Genomic DNA, 21,876 nt, shown 5'->3' with positions numbered 1-21,876 from the left:
GGGCCTTAGAGCCCGCGCTAGCCGCCCTTACAAAGCTATTTAAGTTGCACCTTACGCTGCGCGCAATTATTTTGCTCCTGTCTAAAGTCTTTTTACTCCTGTCTAGAGTGTAGACGCGTCGCACTTTATAGTGCACGCGCGCGTAATTATCTAAAGTTTTAGTATTCCTTACGCGCGGTAACCTAACGTAAGCATTGCGTTAACTTACTGCTGTAGCTCTAAAACGCTAACCTCTATAATTACAGTAAGCAGCCCTGCAGCTAATAAGCGAGCCGCTTCTAGTCTGCTAATTAACAGGACTGCTCCTGTCTCATCTCGTTCGACCTAAATAGCCCTGCAAGCAGGGCAATCACACAACACGATGACCATCACCAACGTCGCCCTCATCGGCGGCACCGGCACACTCGGCGCACCCGTCCTCAACGCGCTCAAAACCTCCGAGTTCGACATCTTCGTCCTCAACCGCCAAACATCCAAATCCGTCTACCCCAAAACGAAAGTCATCACAGTCCCCGACGACCTGAACGTCGATGGGGTCGCCAAGGTACTGCGAGAGAATAAGATCGACGCCCTCGTCATCACCATCGCAGGAAGCCATGTCGAGTCGCAGAAGAAGCTCATCGATGCGGCGTTCAAAGGCGGCGTGAAGCGCGTGATGCCCGCTGAGTTCGGCAGCTGCGACTCTGCGGATGACAAGACGAACGAGATTCTACCGCTGATGAAGGGTAAGAAAGATGTCCGAGATTACCTCTTGACAATGGAGGGCAAGGAGCGAGAAGGCGGCATGGGAAAGCTTACCTGGACAAGTCTCGTCACCGGCCACTTCTTCGATTGGGGCATGACCTGCGGTCTGCTGAAGTTCGACGCCAAGGCTCGCAAAGCATACATTCTCGATGGCGGCAATATCAAGTTCTCCGCCTCGAACCTGGACTTCATCGGCAAAGCAGTCACTAAGATTCTAGAGAAGCCAGATGAAACCGCCAACAAGCTTCTTTATGTACACAGCCACCATGTCACGCAACTCGAGGTTCTTGATGCGTTGGAGAAGGCTACAGGTGACAAGTTTGAGCGCATCGATCAGAATAGCAAGGAAGAGCTGGATGTTTCTCGGCCGAAGATGCTGAGTGGAGATGGTGAGGCGAGGGAAGAAGTCGTCGCAGTGTGGGGGGTAGTCGCTGCGGACTGGAAAGAGAAGGAAGGCTTTGCGAATGATCTGCTAGGGCTGCAAGAGGAAGATCTCGATGAAGTCGTACGAAGGGTTGTGGCGGAGTTGTGAACGCGGGCCCGTTGTAGAATAGAGCCGCATACCTCAACGCGGGCAGGCCAACGATTGTTACGGACGTAATGGTAGTCTACCAATCACGCTAGTCACGAAACTGCTATCCAGTACTAGTGATACCCGTCTAGTAACAATATGCGGGGGAATAAACTCCCACAAAATCACGTTCCCACGCAACGATGAATCACCATGATTGTTACACCCAAAGTTAATCGCTTAAAGAGTTCAGATCTAAGAGCGAAGCCCAGAAGACCGCGATGGTTCATGATTAGTCGTTCTTGCGCGGTGTACCAAGATCTACGTCTTCTTGTTAGTCCCAATGCGGTGCATGATTAGCGCAGCCCTTAGCAACCACTCGGTCGTGATTACTATTCCAAATCACGTGTACCCTACCTAGGTAAACCTACATCGTCGGCATGAATGTATTTGGATATTATATAAGCTTCGTAGTAAACCCTATATCCAGAAAGTCAACACTATTGCCGATCATCCCATTCCCCCTCGCTCATAACCTTACAACATCCTCAACAATGCCTCTCTGGATAATCTACCACCCACCCAACACCTTCACCTCGCTCCCCGACAAAACCGCCCTCGCAAACGAAATCACAAAACTCTACACCATCGTCGGCCTCCCTAGATTCTACGTAAACGTCCTCTTCCAGCCCATCCAACCAGAATCCTTCTTCATCGGCGGTGTACCCCGTCCCTCTCCCATGACTGACGCCAACAAGCCCGGCCGCGATAGCTCAGTCCCCATGATACGGATTAAGATGGAGCATCTTGCGAGGCAATTGTACTTACCATCCCTACCTAGTGTATATGACTCGTGGATGCCCGGGCTGACTGGAAATAGTACTTCACTCGAGCACAAACACCGCTTTATGGATGCTGTGGATAAGGCGCTGAAGCCGTTTATTGCGGATAAAGGGTATGATTGGGAGTATAGTTGTGAGGATGTGGATAGGGATTTGTGGAAGGTGAATGGTATGTTGCCGCCGATGCCGGGGACGGAGGCGGAGAAGGAGTGGGCGGGGAAGAATTTGGCGGTGCCGTTTGAGGCTGAGAAGGGGGGGTTGGCGGGGAAGTTGTAGCACCTCATACAGTAAAGACCCTGAACAGGTCTGGAGCCTACATCATCGCCAGGCCATCTATCTCTCATACTTACATGTTAATGTAAGCTGCAAGCCTGTTCAGTTTTATTCTTCGTTGACGAGGTAGTAGACTTTGGATGAGTGAAGGGTGGATGTGCGTTGGTTGCATAGATGGATGGGGGAGGAGAGGTGTGTTTTCTGAAGTATCATTCACAAGTCTTCCGGGGGTATCATTCGTCCTTTAGCGACGCCAAACGCCTTCTCTGCCAGCCCAACCATGTATCGCACTGTCCAAAAGCCCCTTCATTCGCCCATCCATAAGATCGTACGTCGCTCGTCTCCGCACCAGCTCAGCCTGCTCAGACGCCTGACTTCGAGAGCGACCACCTCACCACTAGCCAATATCAATCCAACTTGTCGAAAAGCTTGTAGCGCAAGCCTTCTCGCACACGCTCCCGCTTCTCATCCTCCACGGTCTTGACCCTGTCTGTACTGCCCTTTTCACCGCTGTCTTTGACCTCGCCCTCACCCCCAGAGCCCGCCCTCCAGACCGCCAAATCGTCATCCGCGGCCTTGTACACAGACGATACATCCGATTGATCGTGGTGCTTGGGATCGGGCTTGTCGGGTACTGCGTGTCCAAATAACTCGAATACGTCGCGCCGAAAGGCGGGATCTTGGTGAAGGACGTAACCGCCGAACCAGTCGGATTTGAGCGGCGGTGTTGCGGTAGCCTGCTTCTGACCCTGAAAGGCGACGTTGGCCGCCGAGCGTTTTCTGGATGCGACGGATGTGGGTGTGGGCGGTATATAGTTGCTGGGACTGGGTGAGGGCATGGGCGTCCAGCTGGGGGTGAAGGCGTTCTGCATGTTGGTTGAGGGCCGTACTGGTTGCGCTGGGCATCGGGTGTCAGGAGGTGAAGGTGGAGAGGACATGTCGTTGGTCGTGTCGGTGGCCTTGATGACAGAAGAAGCTGGTTGCGATGGGCGTCGGGTGTCAGGAGGTGGAGTGGAAACCTCGTTGGCTGCGTTGGTGGCCTTGGTGACAGAAGAAGCTGGGAGTGTTTAGTTTTGACGTGAAGGTGCTAGATAGGGAAAGACGTCTCACCTTCACTACCCACCTTGATGCCTAACAGAAACAGCACTCCCTGATGCGCGAATTGCGAAGCGGTGCTTCGTACCAGCGGCTCGATCTGATCCACCCAAGCGGAAACATTCTCGCCGTTTGCTTGCGCAGCTGCAGCTCCCTCTATAAGTTCCTTGTAGCATCCCCAGTCGGGGCCGAGCTCTGCTCGTAGAGCAAAAAGCAGGAGGTCCAGGTTACCTAGCTTAGCCGGCGCGATGGTCTTTCGCTGTTGGCGACGTGTCATTGTGGCCATTCTAGAGTAGAGTAGCTAGAGGAGTGAAGCGGCGGACGGAGGACCTGGGAGTGAGAGAGTCCGGGAATATATGCGGCGCTAAATGTGCCCAGCACCAACCATGCTTTCTGCTTCCTATTGTGATATCATCCAGCCATATCACAATAGTGAAATAAACAACCGCGATACCGAATTCAAGGACTTGAGGTGTTCCTGGATATGGCGACCGCCGTACAATAGCGACGCCCCAAGGATCTCTGAGTGACGCAAGGCTGCCGTATCGCCCAGGATGGGAACCTACAGGAAGCAACCCATACACTCCCATACGCATTGCCTGCATCCCAACTCTTCGCAAATGGACGATGACCCGAATGAGTCGAACGTGTATACTCAGCACCATCAACCAGCCCGTGCGCGATGTTCCCGCAATAGTTCATATCCATATAGGTATCTCTCGCATCGGTATGCGAGGTGCGCGCGATCAAACAGAAACCAGAATGAGGTTCCTGTACATGACGCAGCCCGCCTCCGTAACCCGACTCATCCTCGTTGCTTTACTCATCGCCCATGCGTGCGCTCGCTCGTCGTCGCACATCGACAGTCCGGAAAACCGGCACGTGCCAGTACCATGGCTGCAATGTAAACACATCACACGGCTTCCAGATTGGGATACATACTCTTTACAAAGTCGAATTCGGCGGCCAGATCGTTGGGCGTAGCTACACCAATGGGCTGAATTGAGACATCGATCGCACCTGCCTGCGCATCATTTTGAACCATGAGCTGCTCTTCAAATGACTAATTTACTTCCATAGTCTGCGACATGTGCGTCGGGTGCGAGAACAGCTTTCCAACTCCTTGATGCGACCTCTCAACCGCGCCGGTGGTCTTCACGAGGATGGTCAGGCTGGTGGGGGAGGGATAGAGCGTGGACAACGAGCTGAAGGCATCGGACGGATGGGACCTAGTGAGCGTCTACGCATCGAGGAAGGGTGATACGCAAGGGTGTACAGCGCTCTTATAGTTGATGTCGGAGGATGGAGGTTTGCCTGCGGGTGGTTGAAGTTCCGTCGGCGTCGGCGGTCGGAGAAGTCTCGGCCGACGCGGTGGTCATGGCGTCTTGGTGGCACGACGCTGGCACGCCGGCAACAATCTCTCTGCCTTTCACTTCCCCCAAAGCGCTACCTATTGATGCTGCGACTATCGAGGCAGAGTTCATTTGCGCGTATTGACAACTATTGCTTTCTTCATAGCTGCCGGACTCACGGTACCAGCCAGGCGCCACGGTGTTCGTCATTGGCGCAAAAGCCGACAACGCTCACAGCAGATGCCCTTTTCCATGTGCAGAAGCTTTCATTTAAGCCGGATAGGCGACGGCAAGACTTCAGGTTCTTTCCAGCCATATTCCACCATGGCGTACTCAGTCTGTACTGGAGAGCCACTCCTCATCATGAAGATGCGAATGATGCCCCGCAAAACGAAATTTGTTACTTCCAGTGCCAACAAAGAACATATACGCCTCGTGATCATCACGCTTTGGAAGTCAACATTGAATCAGGTGATGTTCACTTCCCGTGGAACATTTGGTACAGTATGCGTCATCATGTCCTTCCGAACCATGTGACGACCAAACATGTTTACGATCCAGAGTTCACCGTTACGTGGTTGATGCCACGCGCTACGCGAGTGAATATCGTCACACAAAGCTCCGTTCGCTGAACAGCTGACAACTTCTTTAACTTCCTTGACTAACCCACAATCCTTTATCCTCTATTGCGAACATCGCACGACGATAACCATGCCGCTGTTCGGATACGGTAACGCCCCAAAACCGAGCGCTCGGGAGACCCAACAACCACAAGACATGAACGCCCAACGCTTGAGACGCGAGAATCGTCGGAGAATAAGTGAGCGTCGGCAATCCGATGAGCAAAGCACTTCGGCACCCACGAAGGCAGAGTCTTCAACAGCCAAGCGAAGCGATACTCCAACCCTCAGACAAGAAGACCCTCCGGCATCGCACAACCTGACGCGAGAAGACATCCAAAAGTGGAGGTGAGTGCTAACATTTCATTTCTTAACGCTTCTTGATCTGACTCAACGCAGGAATGCTACGTACGAGATCAAGGCCACCTTCCCCTACGTCGACTTATGGCCGTGCATGTACTGCCTCAACAACATCGACTTCCGCTACCGAGAACGTTGTTCGCGCTTCCACTGCGACAACCCTGAATGCGTCGGCAGAGGAAAGCTGCAGGTCACCTGTTTCTGGGACATCAAAGCGGGGATTAAGAGGAACGAGGATTAGCCGCGGCATGTTCTGGCTCGTTGTGGGGAGATTGGCCGTCTGGGGTGATGCGTTCCGGTGGGCTCGGGTGCGCCCATGGAAGCGCGTCGATAACTTCTAGCCCATCGATCCAGGCGCCGTGTGGCCAAAGCGAATCCTTCCAAGGCTCTGATGTATCGAGCAATATCACGCTCATCTCGCTGTCTTCCTCGTCTGCCTCGGGTCGTTCGCTGTTTATACCGGTCGGAGACGCCGGCGATGTCGCAGGGCCCTGGCCCAGGGTTGGCTGAACAAGCTCCGCATTCGCCATACTCGGAGGAGAAGCTGCTTCAGGGGACTCTTCGCGCACTGTAGCCTCCGCGGCGGCCCCCAAGACAACTTTCGAGGTCGCGTTTTCGTCCGACTTAGCCACACCCTGCTCCCATGTCCGCGATTGCGCCACCGGTTCGTCCTCATCGTCTTCAGCCGCCGTCCCATCGCCCGTGATTGGTATCTTGACCAACACATCATTCCGTTGCTTATCGATCTCCGCATTCATAAGACTCGCTAGTCGGTTATGGTCCTTCGAAATTTCCGGAAAGTCCTCGTTCACGAACGCTTGCATCGCCTTGGCGGAGTCTCGAGCTCGATCTCGACATGCCATGATGTCGCCAAAATACTCGCGGTAGACTGGACGCACGGCGGAAGGTAGCTTCCTCGTAGTACTGACAAAGATGGCTTGGACATGGTAGGGTATTAAGAAGGTGAAGCCTCTGGACGCGGATGAACTGTAGTAGGTGTACTCTGTCATGGTTGAGCTTTGAGCGTTCGGCTTGATCAAATGTCGAGCTCAGCAGCAAGTGTTATTGGGACGCAATACGCTAGAACTATAGAAGCTCGAGCATACAAGGACTGGTCAGTGTAACTTTAGGCAATATTCATCACGAGGGCAACATTGCAGTGAATACATCTGGAAGTATTTCATTACCACACCCAAGCGCCTACAAGCCCTCTAAACTTTCTAGAGTAACCATCAACGCACCGGCTGACGGATACAAGACACGCAACGACCCGCTTCTGACGTCTCGTAACCCCCTTTGACGCCTTCACAGCACCGAACCAGACCTGCAGTCCTACTTCTTCCGGGGATCAGCAACCTTGGCCTTGATGTATTGAGCCCCAATCATCGTGTCGTTCAGCATGTCCAATGCGCGGCCGACTTCCCCTGTCGGAATACCCACAAAAGCATAGCCCTGCATGATGACGACCTTGTATACGACGAAGCCCTCGAACAGGGTGCGGATTTTGTGGTCTGTGACGTCGTATGGTAGGTTGCTCAGTTTCAAGTCCGTGATATCCGTGGGCGGTAGAGGAGCTGGCGCAGGAATGGGAGGGGCGCTGGCAGAGCCAAACTCAGCCTTCTTCTTCCGCTTGTCCTTATCCGACAAGTCCACTTTGATAGTGCGACCTTGCCACTTGACGCCGTTCTTGAACCGCGTGAGGATCGAGTCGGCGTGCGCTTGCTGAACGATCACGAAGCAGAATGTCTTGCCTGGTAGTATATTGACGTCGCTGATGGGGAAGTCCTTAAAGATCTCTCGCACCTCTGTCGACGAAGTACCGACCTTCAGACCACGGACGAAGAGAGATACGTCAGTGGCGCTGGGCTCATTGACAAGCAGTTTCTCCATTTCCTCATCAGGAACGCACCGAGCGTTGAGAGTCGCGTTCTTCCAGTAGGTACCCGCGTACTGGCGTACTATCTCGACCGCCATCCAAGGCTGTGCGAGCTGCAAAAGGCCGACTCCTGGGTCGGTTGTTTTAACGTGAAGGATGTTGATGGGCTCGTAGTAGCCATAGTCAGTCGGGCTTAGATGTTGCTTCTGCTTGGTCGCCTCAAGGTACTGATCTCGCACCGACTCTAGCAACTTGTTCATGTCACTCAGAGTGTGTTTTGCGGGAAGACCGGTAATCTCAACGGTGCTCGAGTGTATTTGGTGATCCCGGGCGCGGACGAAGTCGGAATAGCGATTGGTGGCGAATTCGGGAATGGCTTCGTTCCAGAATGAGGTCGCGATCTTCTTGCCGGTTGCCCCGAAGTGGTAGCCTTTGTGGTTCTTCTCAAAGGTTGCGGCGACGTCGGGGGCCTTGAAGATTATCCAGGCGGACTCACCTCCTCCCGCTCGTGTGTAGACATTTTCGATTTCGTCTTCTTGCAAACGTAGCTCGGTGAATACGTAGGATGACTCGCAGTTGGAAGGAAGATCACTGACTAGTACTGTAGACGACATGGCTGATTGTGTGTTTCGAAGAGGTAGTCGTGGGAGATTGTGGCTGTCGATCACCTATATGTAGACGAGTGTTGTTGGGCAGAAGTCTGTGATCCAAGCAAAGAAGCGAAAAGAGCAGATATATAGGGCGCTTTTGTACAATGAAAGCTAGTAGAAGCCTGGAGTCGGAGTGTAGCCTTAAGTATTCATTCGGTCGAGTCGCGCAATGTTTGTCAAACCATCCACGCAGTCACATGGAAATCGCGCAAACAAGGAATGTGTATGCTCTGGAAATATCTTTCATTTTAATAGATTTTAACGAGTGTGATAGACATGAGCCACAATTTCCAAAGCAGGGTCAACGGTAGAGTAGGCAGTCCTGAGCATCAGCCCTCACAAGTTCCACGCGCACTTACCCTGCCCGGTTGAACCAGAACAGCCCCCTGGTCCACCAACACATCCGGTGTCGAAAAGACAGCGGGCACAATGATACTTTTCGTTGCATATCTTTTTGGATGCGCAGCTCCTTCCAGAATCGCACTGTGGCTGCCTCGGGTGCAAAGATAAAACCCCTGGCACATTTGCCTCGGATGTTTCGACGTCTGGGTCGCGTGCGACGATACCGTCCGGGACAGCCCATAGCTGAGCTTCAGACGTGACAGTGCGCCCGTCACTGAGCTTCAGATTAGTTGTGTTCACTATAGTCTTCGGGAGAGAATTGCGAAGGGGAAAACTTACACGCCTGGGGTGGCGGATCTCTTGGAGCCTATCTTCAAAAGGAGCTCAGCGATTTGAGGCTCACTGAGCTGTAAATAGTCCACCACGGTGTCATGTGCTGCATTGAAGCTGCGAAGCACTCCATCGGCTCCAATGTCCATCAACTCGCCCTCGTTGAAGTTCTTGAGTGCTTCTTCAAGCGGCTAGACGCATAGTGTCAGTATGTCACTGTTTGAGTGTGGCCTTTGGGGTGCCTACCGCATCGTTCGTGGTCGCTGCCGCTGCTAGCAGAAAGGTCGCACTCGCGGAAACTAAGATTGAGAACCTCATATTGAATTTACTGAATGATGAACAGGTCTTGTAAGCAGTAATGTGTTGAGCCGTAGTGTACTGAGAGAATGTTCATGTTGCCGGCGAGAGGTATATGCTTTATAGACCACTGTTGGACCTCTTCTCAATTCCTCCAAGGCCTCGATGTACATGTCTAGGTACCTTCACATGACTGCGAGGCTGGTATATTACGATGCTGCGTCATGCAGGATGCTGTTGGTCAGCACTGCCTAAGCGTGCCGTCTATAAGTACGCCCCGCATCTCAACCTTCGCGCACTGCGTTGTCTTCTCGCGGCTACGACGTTTCCTGCGCCAACACTGTATTGAACTCTCTACCCGAGGCTGCAGTTAATAAAAACTTGAAGTCAGTGCTACTCGCCTGAATCCTATTCTTCACTGAGAACGAATCAACGATGTCCTCGTCGCCTTCGCCAAAGCCGCAAGGCCAGGAAGGATTCCATCCCAACAACGAGGAAGTTTCAACCGCAGACCCGAGTCATCACGAAGGCGAGAAGGACGAGAATAGCCAGCCGACGAAAAATAGGGTCAAGACGGACCCGCTGGAGATCTTCGTCGACTCTATGCGAGAATGCGAGAACGCGCATCACTTCCACATGATCTGCAGAGACGGAGTGATGAGAGTCATCGAATACCTGCCCGGGCCGCCCGATCAAGTCACTCAAACCAACATCTTCGACGCAAAGCCCATGTCACCAGAGCTCATCAAATCATGGTTGGACAGAGGTCCTTGGAATCAGGAGAAGGAGGATAGGTTTCGTGGAGTTGATGGCAGAACGGTCCCACAGGAGTAAGTCACACCTTTCATCGCACGCTCTTTGAGCAGCGGAAACATCGACTGACTTAGTGCTGCTGTTGTAGGCAGTGGATGGATCCCCCTGCAGGGCTGATTCCACCCTTTGGCACCAAGAACGAGCGCGACGAGGAAATGAGAAAGCACCGCGAGGAAAGGGCGGAGTTGGAACGCAAGATTGCGAGTGGCGAGATCGAGCAGGAACCAGCGATAGCCTGTATGGCCATCCAAAGCAACTACGACCTGACTCCTCGTTAGGATGTAGCCAGGACTGTCTGCAGGGTGTACATTCTGTTGGTGCGCGGGTCTCGTTTATTGGCTTCGGATCTGGGGGCAATTTAAGCCACGAGTTTAAGATGTTGGTATTTGTTAGTCGACTTGAACAGCTGAGTATACAGAAAAATGAATGCCGTTGCCGAATGAGTGGATGCTGATCGCGTTGAAACCAAGTTCAAGTGACACGAAATTATATTATGTGACCATACAGGAGACCAGAAAGTATCACGGGGCGATGCAGCTCCATCCTTCTGGGAGGCTTGTGACTGAAGGACGGCTGGGGAGACGTGCGCATTGGATAATACCTTGATAGCGGCCGTGCATGGGTGGCGATGCGCACCGCAACATGGGTGTGTGTTGGTTACCAAAGGAGGCCATTTGCCACTGGAAAACTAGGGGTACTCAGCTGTCCTTGAAAGCAGAATCAAGCTGGACAAGGTGTAAGAAGGCTGGACCCGCGAACGGGCAATGCCGCTCCGAATGCGGTAGCCCATTCGTGACGTTGCAGCAAACTTCGCGCCACACGGGAACCCGGGATCACTCGCGAAGGATTCAAGTACAACTAACCCCTCAGATTTACGCCCTGCAGATAACATCAAGACCCCGGCCTACAAACGCCGATGGTCGTCCCTGTCACTCCCGCGGAAGCCCCACCATATCGAAACTCTCTTTCCACAACCTCTCCTCACCCTCCTCATCATACGCCCACGGCGCATACCCCTCATTAGCACTTTCATACATCCCCTCCTTCCTCGCCTCCTCCTCTCTTGTCCCCATCTCCGCCAGACTAGCCAAATACTTCCCACCCTTATCCTTCCACTCCCTACCCACCGCAGCATAAACCTGCGTCGCAGCCCCCTGCTCCGCACTCTTGAACGTCCGCAGTATCTCCGGGTCACCAAACATCGCCTGTTTGGTCTCTTCAGACACATGCACGCCAAGGCCAGATCCCTCGATGATGCCGCCTGGATGCACAGACGTAGCGTGTAGATGGCAGGACGAGTAGTGGCGCTCGATGGAGTTTGCGAACCAGATGTTTGCTGTCTTGGCTTGACCGTAGGCGTTCCAGGGTTCGTATGGCGTCTTTTCGTAGTTGTAGTCGGAGAGGTGCACGGTGGACCAGATGTGCGCCATGCTGGAGAGGCTAACGTAGCGGCTGGAGTACTCGGGGGTTGCGGATGAGAGGAGGGCGTCTTTTAGGAAGTGGAATAGGAGGAAGTGACCGAGGTGGTTGGTTCCGAATTGGGTTTCGTAGCCGTCTTTAGTTTTGCCGTAGGGTGTGGCCATTACGCCTGCGTTGCCGATGACTACGTTGAGCTTTCCGCCGGTCTTGGTGAGAATCTCTTTGGCGGCCTTGCGGATGCTGTCGAAGCTGTCTAGTTCCATCTCGACCAGGTCAATCTTCCCTCCTCCATCGTGTTTCTCTGCGAGATTTTGTCGACTACGACTTGGCCTTTTGGCACGTTGCGCACGGTTCCGATAACTTGGGCGCCGGTTGTGTGCAGCGAACGAAGGGTTTCAATACCCAGACCGGAAGACACTCCTGTGATGAGGAATACTTTGTCAGTCAATTTGCCGGTCAGACCCTCGTCGCGAATGACTTGGAGGGCTGTAGGACGAGCGTCGCCTGCGCCCCGAAGATTCGCGATCTTGTGAAGCTCGGCGTATTGGGCCATTGTTGGAATGATGGCTATTTGGGTAATGTGACCGGCCTTGATAAGGTTCTTCTCGGCTGAGTCGAAGGTAACGGACGTTGATGAAGTACGTCTTGTATGTTGAGCTGTAGACTTGAGCGTTGTCGAAAGAACTCCTTTGCTGTATAAATACTACGGTCTGTGGAAGGCATCTGGTAACATCTGTTACTGTCTGGTTTTCGCCGTCTATCTCCACGTTCATCTCTTAACTCCATCGCAAAATGGCCCGAATACGTCTTGCCTCATGGACGGATTTTGGTCCGTCTCCGATCACAGAGAATGGTCGTGAACTGTTTGACCCAGTAGATGTAAGATTTGCCCCATTGCCCAGGCTGAAGAACTCATTTGCAGATGGTTGAACTGGCCATCCCGCTCAAAGTGACACGGTGTATACGGTGTTGTCGAGGGTTGGATGATACGTTGCGGTGGCTTGTAAGCGATGACGTCAAAGCGAGCGAATCGCGAGCTTTCTCCGAAGCCACACGTGCTGACCGGCGTTGTCTGGGCACTCATCTTATGCATTGTATTTCGCCGCAACGTACCGAAGATAGGAATTGATGCGATGGAACTTGTTTGTAATCAGGATCAGTATCCTTCTTTGTTCTTTAATCGAAGTCACTACGCCTCGTGCCCACTATGTAGGCATGTCTAACAGGGTGGCTTCTGGCGCAATACTTGCCTATTCTCATTGTCTCGCCATTACCCCACAGCTATCGCAACTGACTCATCTCTACACGCTTCCAAAACTCTCCCTCTTGACAGCAAGGAAGGTCAAGCTCCAAAGCTGGCGAATGTTGCTCTCAGTCGCGGTCAATGAGCCCAGCTGCTCGATCTGATAGCCGTTGTCGTATTTCCAACTCCACACCTCATGGCTTAGCTGGTCGCGGTTGGCGTCGATTGTATCCCAAAGACTGTTGTATGCGGCGAGAACCTTGTCATGGACTGTGGAGTCTGCGCAAAAGTCTACGATGCTGAGTTAGCAATCACAAAATGGAGAAACGTGAGATGATATCAGGATGTCGACTTACCAGGTGCACCCTCCTTATCGCATCGACCAAGTTGTCGCGCAAGCCCAGCACCCATCATGGCAAGCTGCCAGCTCCATACCACAGTGCCGTGGTAGTCGTCCGTTGAGAAACCTGCTTCGAATGTCGCATTTCCAGCGTACGCAGGGTTCGCAACGAATAGTCCAATGTCGCTCGATAGGCTAACCGGGAAAGGTTGAAGGATGTGATCGGCGGTCTGGCTGATGTATGCCGTCAGCTGGGTTTGGTTCGTGGTGTCGAGGAGGAAGTGGCGGAAGCAGTCATCGCTATTGATGACGGGCACAATGGGTGCACCGACTTCGCCGTCAAGGGCGACGCCGTAGTATGTGATATCGCTTGTGATCTTGTCGACATTTGTTGGGAGGGTAAGGTTGGCGTTCGAGACGTAGTCCTCAACAAGAGATTTGGCGTCGGCCTGCGGGACGGTGACTTCGAAGAAGCGTAGCGTCTCATCCTCCCAAATCTGGGCGTACTTGTCAGCCTCTTCGCACCAGTCCGGGTGGTCGGAGAAGAAGCCCGCGCGGCTCAAACTTGCGATAGCCCGAAGTCCTGCTGGTACAAGCGCGGTGTTGACGTTGTACGGGATGCGACCTCCTCCGAGGCCATTACTAGAGTCGCGCCACTCGCCGACTATCTCGCCTTCGTTGAGGTGGATGAGGTTTTCCTTGACTTGACTCTGCGCAAATGGTGCAGCAATCCGCATGATCTTTTCGGCGGTGAACTGGGCCAGCTCAGAATACGCCAGTCCGTCGTTCTCGACTAGGAATGTTGCGGTCTTGCTGAAGAAAGCATCCGAACGATTCTTTCCAGCATCTGTATCTACGAAGTAGCTGTTCATGGAAATTGGAAGCATGAAGTCCGTGTCGATCATCTTGTAGTCACAGCCAGGTGCGCTGGAGTTGATTCCCTTCTTCCTGTTGAGCCACGTCGCGTAGTCGCCGAGGACCTCCTCATGACATACGGTACCATCAGTGCGATTGACTCGCTCGAGGACAGCTCCGATGACGGCTTCGATGGCCGCTTCGCTGAGAACGGGCTGCATCAACAGCAGTGAAAGCATACTGTCTCGACCAAAGTAGGTGAGGAAGCGCCATGTGCCAGCCAGTAGCTTGTTGGAGTATGAGAGGAATGACAAAGAGGTGGTTTGGTCTGGGTTCTCTGCAATCAAGCCGGAAGACGCGTCGTTGAGAACTTCTTGAGGGCTGAGCTGCTCCAATTGCGGATAGTTGTAAGAGGCTTCGAAGCGGTAGCTACCTTCGCCGAATGTCAAAGTCCAATTCGCCTCGCGGTTCAGCGTAATGGCTTGAGCGCCGTTCAGCGGCGAGAACTTCAGCGTGGTAGTGGTTACACCGTCAAACCAGGTACGATTGATAGAGGCGCCGCAACGCGCGCCTCGGCATAATTACACCACCTTTTCCACCCACTATATCTCAACGCGACGATGTCTGTAAAGCAAGCTGTTGCAAAGGAACGTGCTACTCGTCACTGCGATGGTTTTTAGTATACTAAGCTAGCCAAAACACATGGTGTAACACGCTCAACTTCGACGCGACAACCGAGCGGGGAATGCGCGTCGAAAGAAGACCCGGCACTTACGTAGCGATTGATGCACCCGTGGTTACCGACTTCCTCAACCGCAGCAAAGATACCCTCATCGCGGCGTGGACCACCCCAATAGAGAAGAATCGTTACAGGGTCGATCATTGTGAGAAGTACCACTTATACTTCGAGCTTCTGCACCGTAAGCTGGCACAGCATAATCTGAAACCTGCTCACATGCACAATATAGATGAGAAAGGCTTCGCTATTAGTGTCACTAGCAGGAGCAAGAGAATCTTCGACAAGGTACTCTATAGCGAGAAGCACTTCAAGCAGTCTTTGCACGACGGCAGCGGGGAGCAGGTGACGCTCAAAAAGCGTCGCAAACTACTTAAAAAGGTAAGCGCAAGGCATCACAGAAAGCGGCACCAAGAAAGAAGTAGAATTGTGGTTCTGCGGCTGTGCGGAGTAGTGGTGCTGCTGCTTATAAGCAGCCCTCAGCACGCACTTGCGCTAACGCTTAATAGTTGCGGCCGCAAAACACTCTAGCTACGCAAGTTTTAGTAGTAGGTTTTGTTACATAGGTCTATAGATAACTTTGTTAAGAGAAACTAATTGTAATAGCTATTATATATAGCTGTAGAGCCTTATTTTTCTATAGGTAATATAAGTGTTAATAGTGCGCGTTGCGGCGTATGCGTATTATAAGTATAGACATAGTACTAGTAGCGCAGAGCTCTGCTAGGTAACTACCTACTATTATAGACTAAGCTAGAATACTATAAATAATATAATATATACACTCTCTTTTAAATTTTCTATATCTATAATACTACACCTAACTACGCAACGCTAGCTAACTACAGCCTATCTACTATCTTAGTGCAGGTAATACTCTAATTACGTAATACTTAGGTAATAATATAATAACCTCTATATAAATTATAATATAACTCTACTAATATAAATCTAATTTAAGAAGTAATTAAAGAAATTAATTTACGTAAAGAAGGTATAACTTTCTTATATACGTAAGTTATAAAAAAGTATAGTATTAACTAATAAACACTTACTTAAAGATACTAAAGGTAAACCTAGCTATATAAGCTTATATACCTTTCTATTTACTTATAGTATAAGATAGAGCTTATATAGTATATTAAGAGGCTTACTAAGTAATATTTACTACCTATAAAAATAATAATATATAACTTTACTTTAGATTTAGCTAAAAAAGACGTCTCTAATAGCTAGGTTATACGCTTTCTAAATAGAAACGCCTTCTATTTTATATTACGCTAGTAGATAAAGATAGACTTTAAGCGCTATAAAGCTAATTTAGCTACTAAGTATAGCTTATACTTTAAAAATTTATATAATAAGATAAAGAAGTATAATATAGAGTCTATTTATATATATAATATAAATAAAAAAAGGTTTTAAATTAAATTACTTAGACGTTTAAAATATATATTTAATAAAGTATTATATAACTAAAAAAAGGTTAGAGTAGCTCTTTAAGATAGTAATATATAATAGATAACTATTCTAGCTTATATTTATATAGATAGTTATTATAAGACACTATAAGTAGTAAATTTAAAGCTTACTTTAGAAGCTTAATTATTATACTATATATAGTACTTAGGTATAATACAAAACGTTACGTAAAAAAATAGTAGTAGAATATTTAGGTAGTAAGAAAATATAGGTAGAGTCTATACGCGTAGCGCTTAGGCTCTAGCTAGCTAATTAATAAAATCTAGGTACTTAATAAGTATCTAGTGTTTATACGCACGTTTAGGTGTTAGAGAAACTATAGTAGTTACTATAATAGTATCTCTCTCTTACTCTTAAGCTTCTATAAGTATTTATACGTAATTTTAGCTAGCTCTAAAATACTAGAAAATCTTTTATAAAAGATTGTTATAGCTATATTATTCTTTAGATCTAGAGTAGACTTCTAGATTATTTTATTATAACCTATCTATTTTATATAATATTTATATTATTTACTACATTTATTATAATAAAAGCTTTTAATACTCTTAATAAAGTATTTTTCTTTACTATTAATAATAATAGGTTCTAGCAGCAGTAGATACTAGCTAGATATATAGTTTTACTTTCTAGTAGCTAAGTAGAGAAGAGATATATAAAATATAGAGTATATCTTTATAGATTTAGGTAAGTTAAGATAGTATACGTATAAGAAAACCTTCTTAGCTACTTAGTAAGGTTTTAGATTCTTCTAGTTAAGCTTTTTTAATACTTATTATATTTAGATATTACGCGTATCTAACTATACCTTATTACTAGTTTTATATACTAGTGTAGATAAGCGTTTATAGTTTACGTACTCTTACTATAGAGCTTAAGCCTAAGTTATCTCTTTATAGATAAACTTAGTAATATTATATATTTTATTAACTATTATAGTTACTTCTTAAGCCTAAAGAGCTTAGTAAGTAGAACGCGTTTTACTACTAGATAGTTTAAAACCTATATAGAGGTTTTAGCTATAGTAGACTATTATTAGAAATACTTTAGTAGATTTAGAAATAGTATTATTAGCTTTAAATTAAGTAATAGAAAGCTATTAAATCTAGTTATTCTATTAATAGTTTATATACGCGCGTAGAACTTATTCTATTATAGTATTTATATTCTTAGTCTATCTATTAGTCTTAGAATAATAGCCTATTAAAAAGTATAAGTTAATCTTTAATTAGTTATATAGTTTATTATAGAAGGCTAAAATAAACTATTAGCTATAGTTAGAGATAATTATATTAGAGAGGCTATAGTTACACTAGATATAGTAAAGAAATATACGTACTACGTTAGAGGCTTCTATTCTACTATATAAAATTAGATAATAATACTTAGATAGGTAGTCTACTACTACTATAACGTTCTTATATTCTTTAGATTTAGATAGATTAACTATAAAGTTAATAAAGATATCTGCCTATTATTACTTAGATATAGGTAGTAGTTTTAATAGGCTATAGTACTTCTTATAAGAAGCCTTTAAATAATAGTAAGTATAGTAATAGAAAATATATTATTAAATAGTTTTAAATAGTTAGAGCTAGTAGTACTTTTACTAAATAAGTTTAAGTGTTTTTTCTTAGCCTAAGTAGCTACTAGAGAAAGAGTTATAGACTGCGCGTAGAATTTTAATCTTTAGTTTATTATTATTAGGTATTATAAGTTTATTATAGTAGTAGAGACAGCCTTTATAATTTTTATAGTTACTTAGTATAATAGTCTTTAACTATTATCTACTATTATATAGTAGTTATAAGGTCTCTTATATAAATAGGTTCTTAGAATACTTATTAGGTAAAGGCTAGTATTCTTCTTTAATAATCTACTAGATAGATTTATTAGTTTCTACTAGTCTAATTATAAAAGAATTCTAGAATAGCTTTAGATAAAGTAGAGTCTATTTATAAGCTTTTTATACTTCTTCTTATACTAATTAGTTTTAAGAGTAATAGGTTAGAGCGTTAGGTTTCTTACTATACTTACTAGGTTAGTATGTAATTATAAACTTAAATTAAGAAAAGTATTTAAACTATTAAGTCTAATAATAGCTTAGTTATTTTATAGTTATAAAGTACTATAAATTCTTATAATTACTTAGTATAGTAACTAGAAAGAAGGCGCCTTCTAGCTTAAGTCTCTATTATTTAAAATAATAGATAATAGTAAGTAGTTCTTTATTATATATTTTATAGTTATTTTCTATAGAGTTTATTTTCTTTAAGTAGTAGACTACTAGGTAAAGAGTACTATTAGGCTCTATCTAGAAGAGAACGCCTACTATAACGTAGTTAGAAGCGTCTACCTCTATAATAATTAGAAGATTAGAATTAAAGTATTATAGTATTAGTGTAGTAGTAAAAACGTGTTTTAAGATATTAAAAGTCTTCTAGTAGTTATTATTAAAGAAAAACTTTATATTCTTTTTTATTAGTACTATAAGTAGAGTAGCTAAGTAGAAGAAGCTATCTATAAACTATTAATAGAAGTTCGCAAATTCTAGAAAGACTCTAATATTCTTAATATTATTTAGGTATTTCTAGTCTATAATAGCTTAAACCTTCTTTAGGTCTATTTATATTCTATTTACTCTAACTACGTAGCTAAGGTACGTAACTTCTATTTAATAGAATTTGCACTTATCTATATCTAGTTAGAGTCTAGCTTCTCTAAGAGCGTTTAGAATAGATTAAATATACTTCTTGTATTTATAAAGAGTCTTACTATAGATTAGAATATTATTAAGATAAGTAGTATAGAATATATCTAAGAATAGGCGTAATACATTATTAATAAAGTACTAGAATATACTTAGCGCGTTAGCTAGTCTAAAAAGTATTATAAGATATTTAAATAGCCTATATTAGGTATAGAAGGCTATTAGCTATTTATCTTCTTTAGTAATTCTTAATTAGTTAAAGGTAGTAATAATATTAAGCTTTATATAGTACTTAGCCTTACTTAGTTAGCTTAAAGTCTTTTAGATTAATAGAGTTAGGTAGTAGTTTTTAATAGTAATAGTATTTAGAGTATAGTAATTAACGTAGAAGTATAGTCTACTACTAGATTTCTTAATAAAGATAATAAAGAAAGTAATAGAAGAGAAGCTTACGTAAATAAATTTCTTTAATAGATAGTTCTTAAGGTACTTGCGTAGTACCTTAAGTTTATTCTAGAATATACTATATAGTAGACTAAACCTATACTATTTACTAGATATTAGTTTAATCTTATAGTTATATAATTATTATATAGGTAGCTTATTAGAATTCTTTTATAAGAAGACGTCTATTAGATTATAATACTTAGAAGAAACCTTTATAAGTAGATTAGTGTACTTCTTCTTAGCTAGTGTTTTATTAATATTAGTAATACTAATAGTATAGATTTTATAGTCTTTCTTACGTACTAGACTTATAAATAGAGTAGCACCTATATAGTAGATATTAAGTTCTAGTTATAACTTTAATAAGTTATTTTACTTATCTATTAGTAGAATATAGTTAGAGTTAGAGTTAGAGTTAGATATAGGTTTAGGTATAGGTTTATTTATCTAGCGCTTTATTTTAGGTAGCTAGTAGTTATACTATTATTATAGTATATACTTAAGTTTTAGAGTTTAGGTATAAGTTCTACTATTACTACTCTACTATCTATTAGAAGAAGAGATAGAAACTTAGGTAACTCTTAGGTAATATTCTATATATTATTAAGTAGTAAAGATAAGCTTTTTATTAGTGTAGTCTAGGTTTACCTAATACTTCTATATCTAGAGTTAGCCTAGAATTAATTTATAATAACTAGTATTAGTAATATAGAGTTATATAGACTTATTATAATTATTATATTATAGATTTAGGTTAATAGTATAAGATACCTCTCTACTATTAAGTATAGTTCTAGTAAATCTAGTTAGGTAAATAATATAAAGTAGTAGGTCTTAATAAAGATTTAGATTACGCGTAAGATCTCTATAAATATATCTAATACTAGTAGCTTTAGTGTCTACTAAGGCCTTAAGATTACTTTTAATATTACCTTACTAGATTATATAGAGTATTATAATATAGCGTTTCTATATATTTAGTTAAGATTTAGACTAGAGTTTAGTAGAGATTTAGTAGGTACGTAGTTCTAAGAAGTAACTTATTCTTAGAATAAAGCTTTTCTCTTCTAGAATTAGTTATAAAAGTGTTATTCTTAGAATTATAAGAATTTTAAAAAACTAGAGAAGTTAGATTCTATAGATAGTGTATAGATACTATTATAAGCGCTATAGAATTAGATATACTACGTAGATAAAAGAATACTATAAGTATTAGAGATATAGCTTTTTTAGTTATACTTAAAGTAGTAACCTTTTTTAATTATCTTTTAGCATTTAGAGAAGCTAGCTAGAGTATATATTAACGTATCTATCTCTATTACGTTAGAGTAAACTATAGAATAGTATTATAATTAGTTAGATAAAAAGTAAAGATTATTATTATACGTAGCTATAAGGTTAGTATAGTTATTAAGGTTACTAAGTAAAGCCTCTCTAACTATTACGCGCTGTAGCTTATAAGATAGAAAGTTTTAGAAAAAAGTAATAAAACTAATCTTATTTAGTTTAGTATTAGTAGCTAATTATTAGAATTTAGTAAAGTAGAAAGTAAAGCTATACTTCTTTTAATAGAGTCTACTTAGTTAGCTTAAAGCTATTAGCTTCTTATTAGAGTCTCTATATATAGCTTTAAGAAAAGTAATAAGCTAGTTTATATTATAGATATTCTTATCTATAAGTAGATTAATAAGAGCTACTATATTCTTTTCTAATTAAAAGTAAGTGTATAATAAGTAGAATCTCTTATTTAGATATTAGTTAGTATTACCTTTAAGCTTATATTATAGCTTATAAATAAAGGTAGAAAGGTTTTTTTATTAGCACTAAAAAGAGAAAGATTAGATAGATAATTAGTTTAGGCTAAGTTCTTAAGATTTATAGTAGGCAGCGTTATAAGCTTTAAGCTATTTCTAGATAACTTTATTAAGTAAACTTATTTACCTTTAGTGTTAGTATAGGTAATAGCTAGAGTAGAAATAGAAGTAGACCTAGTCTTAATAGCTTTAAGCTCTTAATAAAGCTCTTATATCTACTACGTATATTAATTCTTTTATTTAGCTAGCTTAGTAAGTAGTACTATATTACTAGCTTTTAAGGTAGTAGAGTCTACTTTTAATAAAGTAGAGTCTACTTAAATTACGTTTAACTAATTAAGAATTAGTTATAATATATTAGGTTATTTAAAAGTAGTTATAGTAAGTTTAATATAATATAATATTATAAGAGACTATAAGTAGTAAATTTAGAGCTTACTTTAGAAGCTTAATTATTATACTATATATAGTACTTAGGCGTAATATAAAACATTACGTAAGAAAATAGTAGTAGAATATTTAGGTAGTAAGAAAATATAAGTAGAGTCTATACGCGTAGCGCTTAGGCTCTAGCTAGCTAATTAATAAAATCTAGATACTTAATAAGTACTTAGTGTTTATACGCATATTTAGGTGTTAGAGAAACTATAGTAGTTACTATAATAGCTTTTTCTAACTACTACTACTTACTACCTTATAGTATCTTTTATAACTTATAGAACCTA

General features: G+C 44.1%; 6 protein-coding genes across 6 annotated transcripts; 1 reads left to right on the top strand and 5 right to left on the bottom strand.

The window, feature by feature from the left end:
* Nucleotides 1-361: 361 nt before the first annotated feature.
* On the top strand, nucleotides 362-1,276 carry J4E93_008172 (uncharacterized protein; the record flags this gene model as incomplete). The annotated part of the gene is made up of 1 exon (XM_049346074.1): nucleotides 362-1,276. One exon carries the CDS (start codon nucleotides 362-364, stop codon nucleotides 1,274-1,276), a length of 915 nt encoding a protein of 304 aa, XP_049197007.1.
* Nucleotides 1,277-2,777: 1,501 nt separating this feature from the next.
* J4E93_008171 (uncharacterized protein) lies at nucleotides 2,778-3,742 on the bottom strand (the record flags this gene model as incomplete). The annotated part of the gene is made up of 2 exons (XM_049346073.1): nucleotides 2,778-3,427; nucleotides 3,736-3,742. 2 exons carry the CDS (start codon nucleotides 3,740-3,742, stop codon nucleotides 2,778-2,780), a joined length of 657 nt encoding a protein of 218 aa, XP_049197006.1.
* A 2,392-nt stretch (nucleotides 3,743-6,134) lies between these two features.
* J4E93_008170 (uncharacterized protein) lies at nucleotides 6,135-6,807 on the bottom strand (the record flags this gene model as incomplete). The annotated part of the gene is made up of 2 exons (XM_049346072.1): nucleotides 6,135-6,185; nucleotides 6,208-6,807. 2 exons carry the CDS (start codon nucleotides 6,805-6,807, stop codon nucleotides 6,135-6,137), a joined length of 651 nt encoding a protein of 216 aa, XP_049197005.1.
* Nucleotides 6,808-7,129: 322 nt separating this feature from the next.
* On the bottom strand, nucleotides 7,130-8,287 carry J4E93_008169 (uncharacterized protein; the record flags this gene model as incomplete). The annotated part of the gene is given in 2 exon segments (XM_049346071.1): nucleotides 7,130-8,264; nucleotides 8,283-8,287. The coding sequence occupies 2 exon segments, from the start codon at nucleotides 8,285-8,287 to the stop codon at nucleotides 7,130-7,132; spliced, it is 1,140 nt and encodes a 379-aa protein (XP_049197004.1).
* A 2,747-nt stretch (nucleotides 8,288-11,034) lies between these two features.
* Nucleotides 11,035-12,077, bottom strand: J4E93_008168 (uncharacterized protein; the record flags this gene model as incomplete). The annotated part of the gene is made up of 2 exons (XM_049346070.1): nucleotides 11,035-11,823; nucleotides 11,847-12,077. 2 exons carry the CDS (start codon nucleotides 12,075-12,077, stop codon nucleotides 11,035-11,037), a joined length of 1,020 nt encoding a protein of 339 aa, XP_049197003.1.
* Nucleotides 12,078-13,106: 1,029 nt separating this feature from the next.
* J4E93_008167 (uncharacterized protein) lies at nucleotides 13,107-14,796 on the bottom strand (the record flags this gene model as incomplete). The annotated part of the gene is made up of 2 exons (XM_049346069.1): nucleotides 13,107-14,468; nucleotides 14,791-14,796. The coding sequence occupies 2 exons, from the start codon at nucleotides 14,794-14,796 to the stop codon at nucleotides 13,107-13,109; spliced, it is 1,368 nt and encodes a 455-aa protein (XP_049197002.1).
* Nucleotides 14,797-21,876: the final 7,080 nt, after the last annotated feature.

Source organism: Alternaria ventricosa (genome assembly GCF_023758065.1).
Source record: "Alternaria ventricosa strain BMP 2768 chromosome Unknown scaffold_15, whole genome shotgun sequence".
Lineage (NCBI taxonomy): Eukaryota > Fungi > Ascomycota > Dothideomycetes > Pleosporales > Pleosporaceae > Alternaria > Alternaria ventricosa.
The sequence above is the reverse complement of the archived record's forward strand: the minus strand, read 5'-3'. Positions and strand labels throughout refer to the sequence as shown.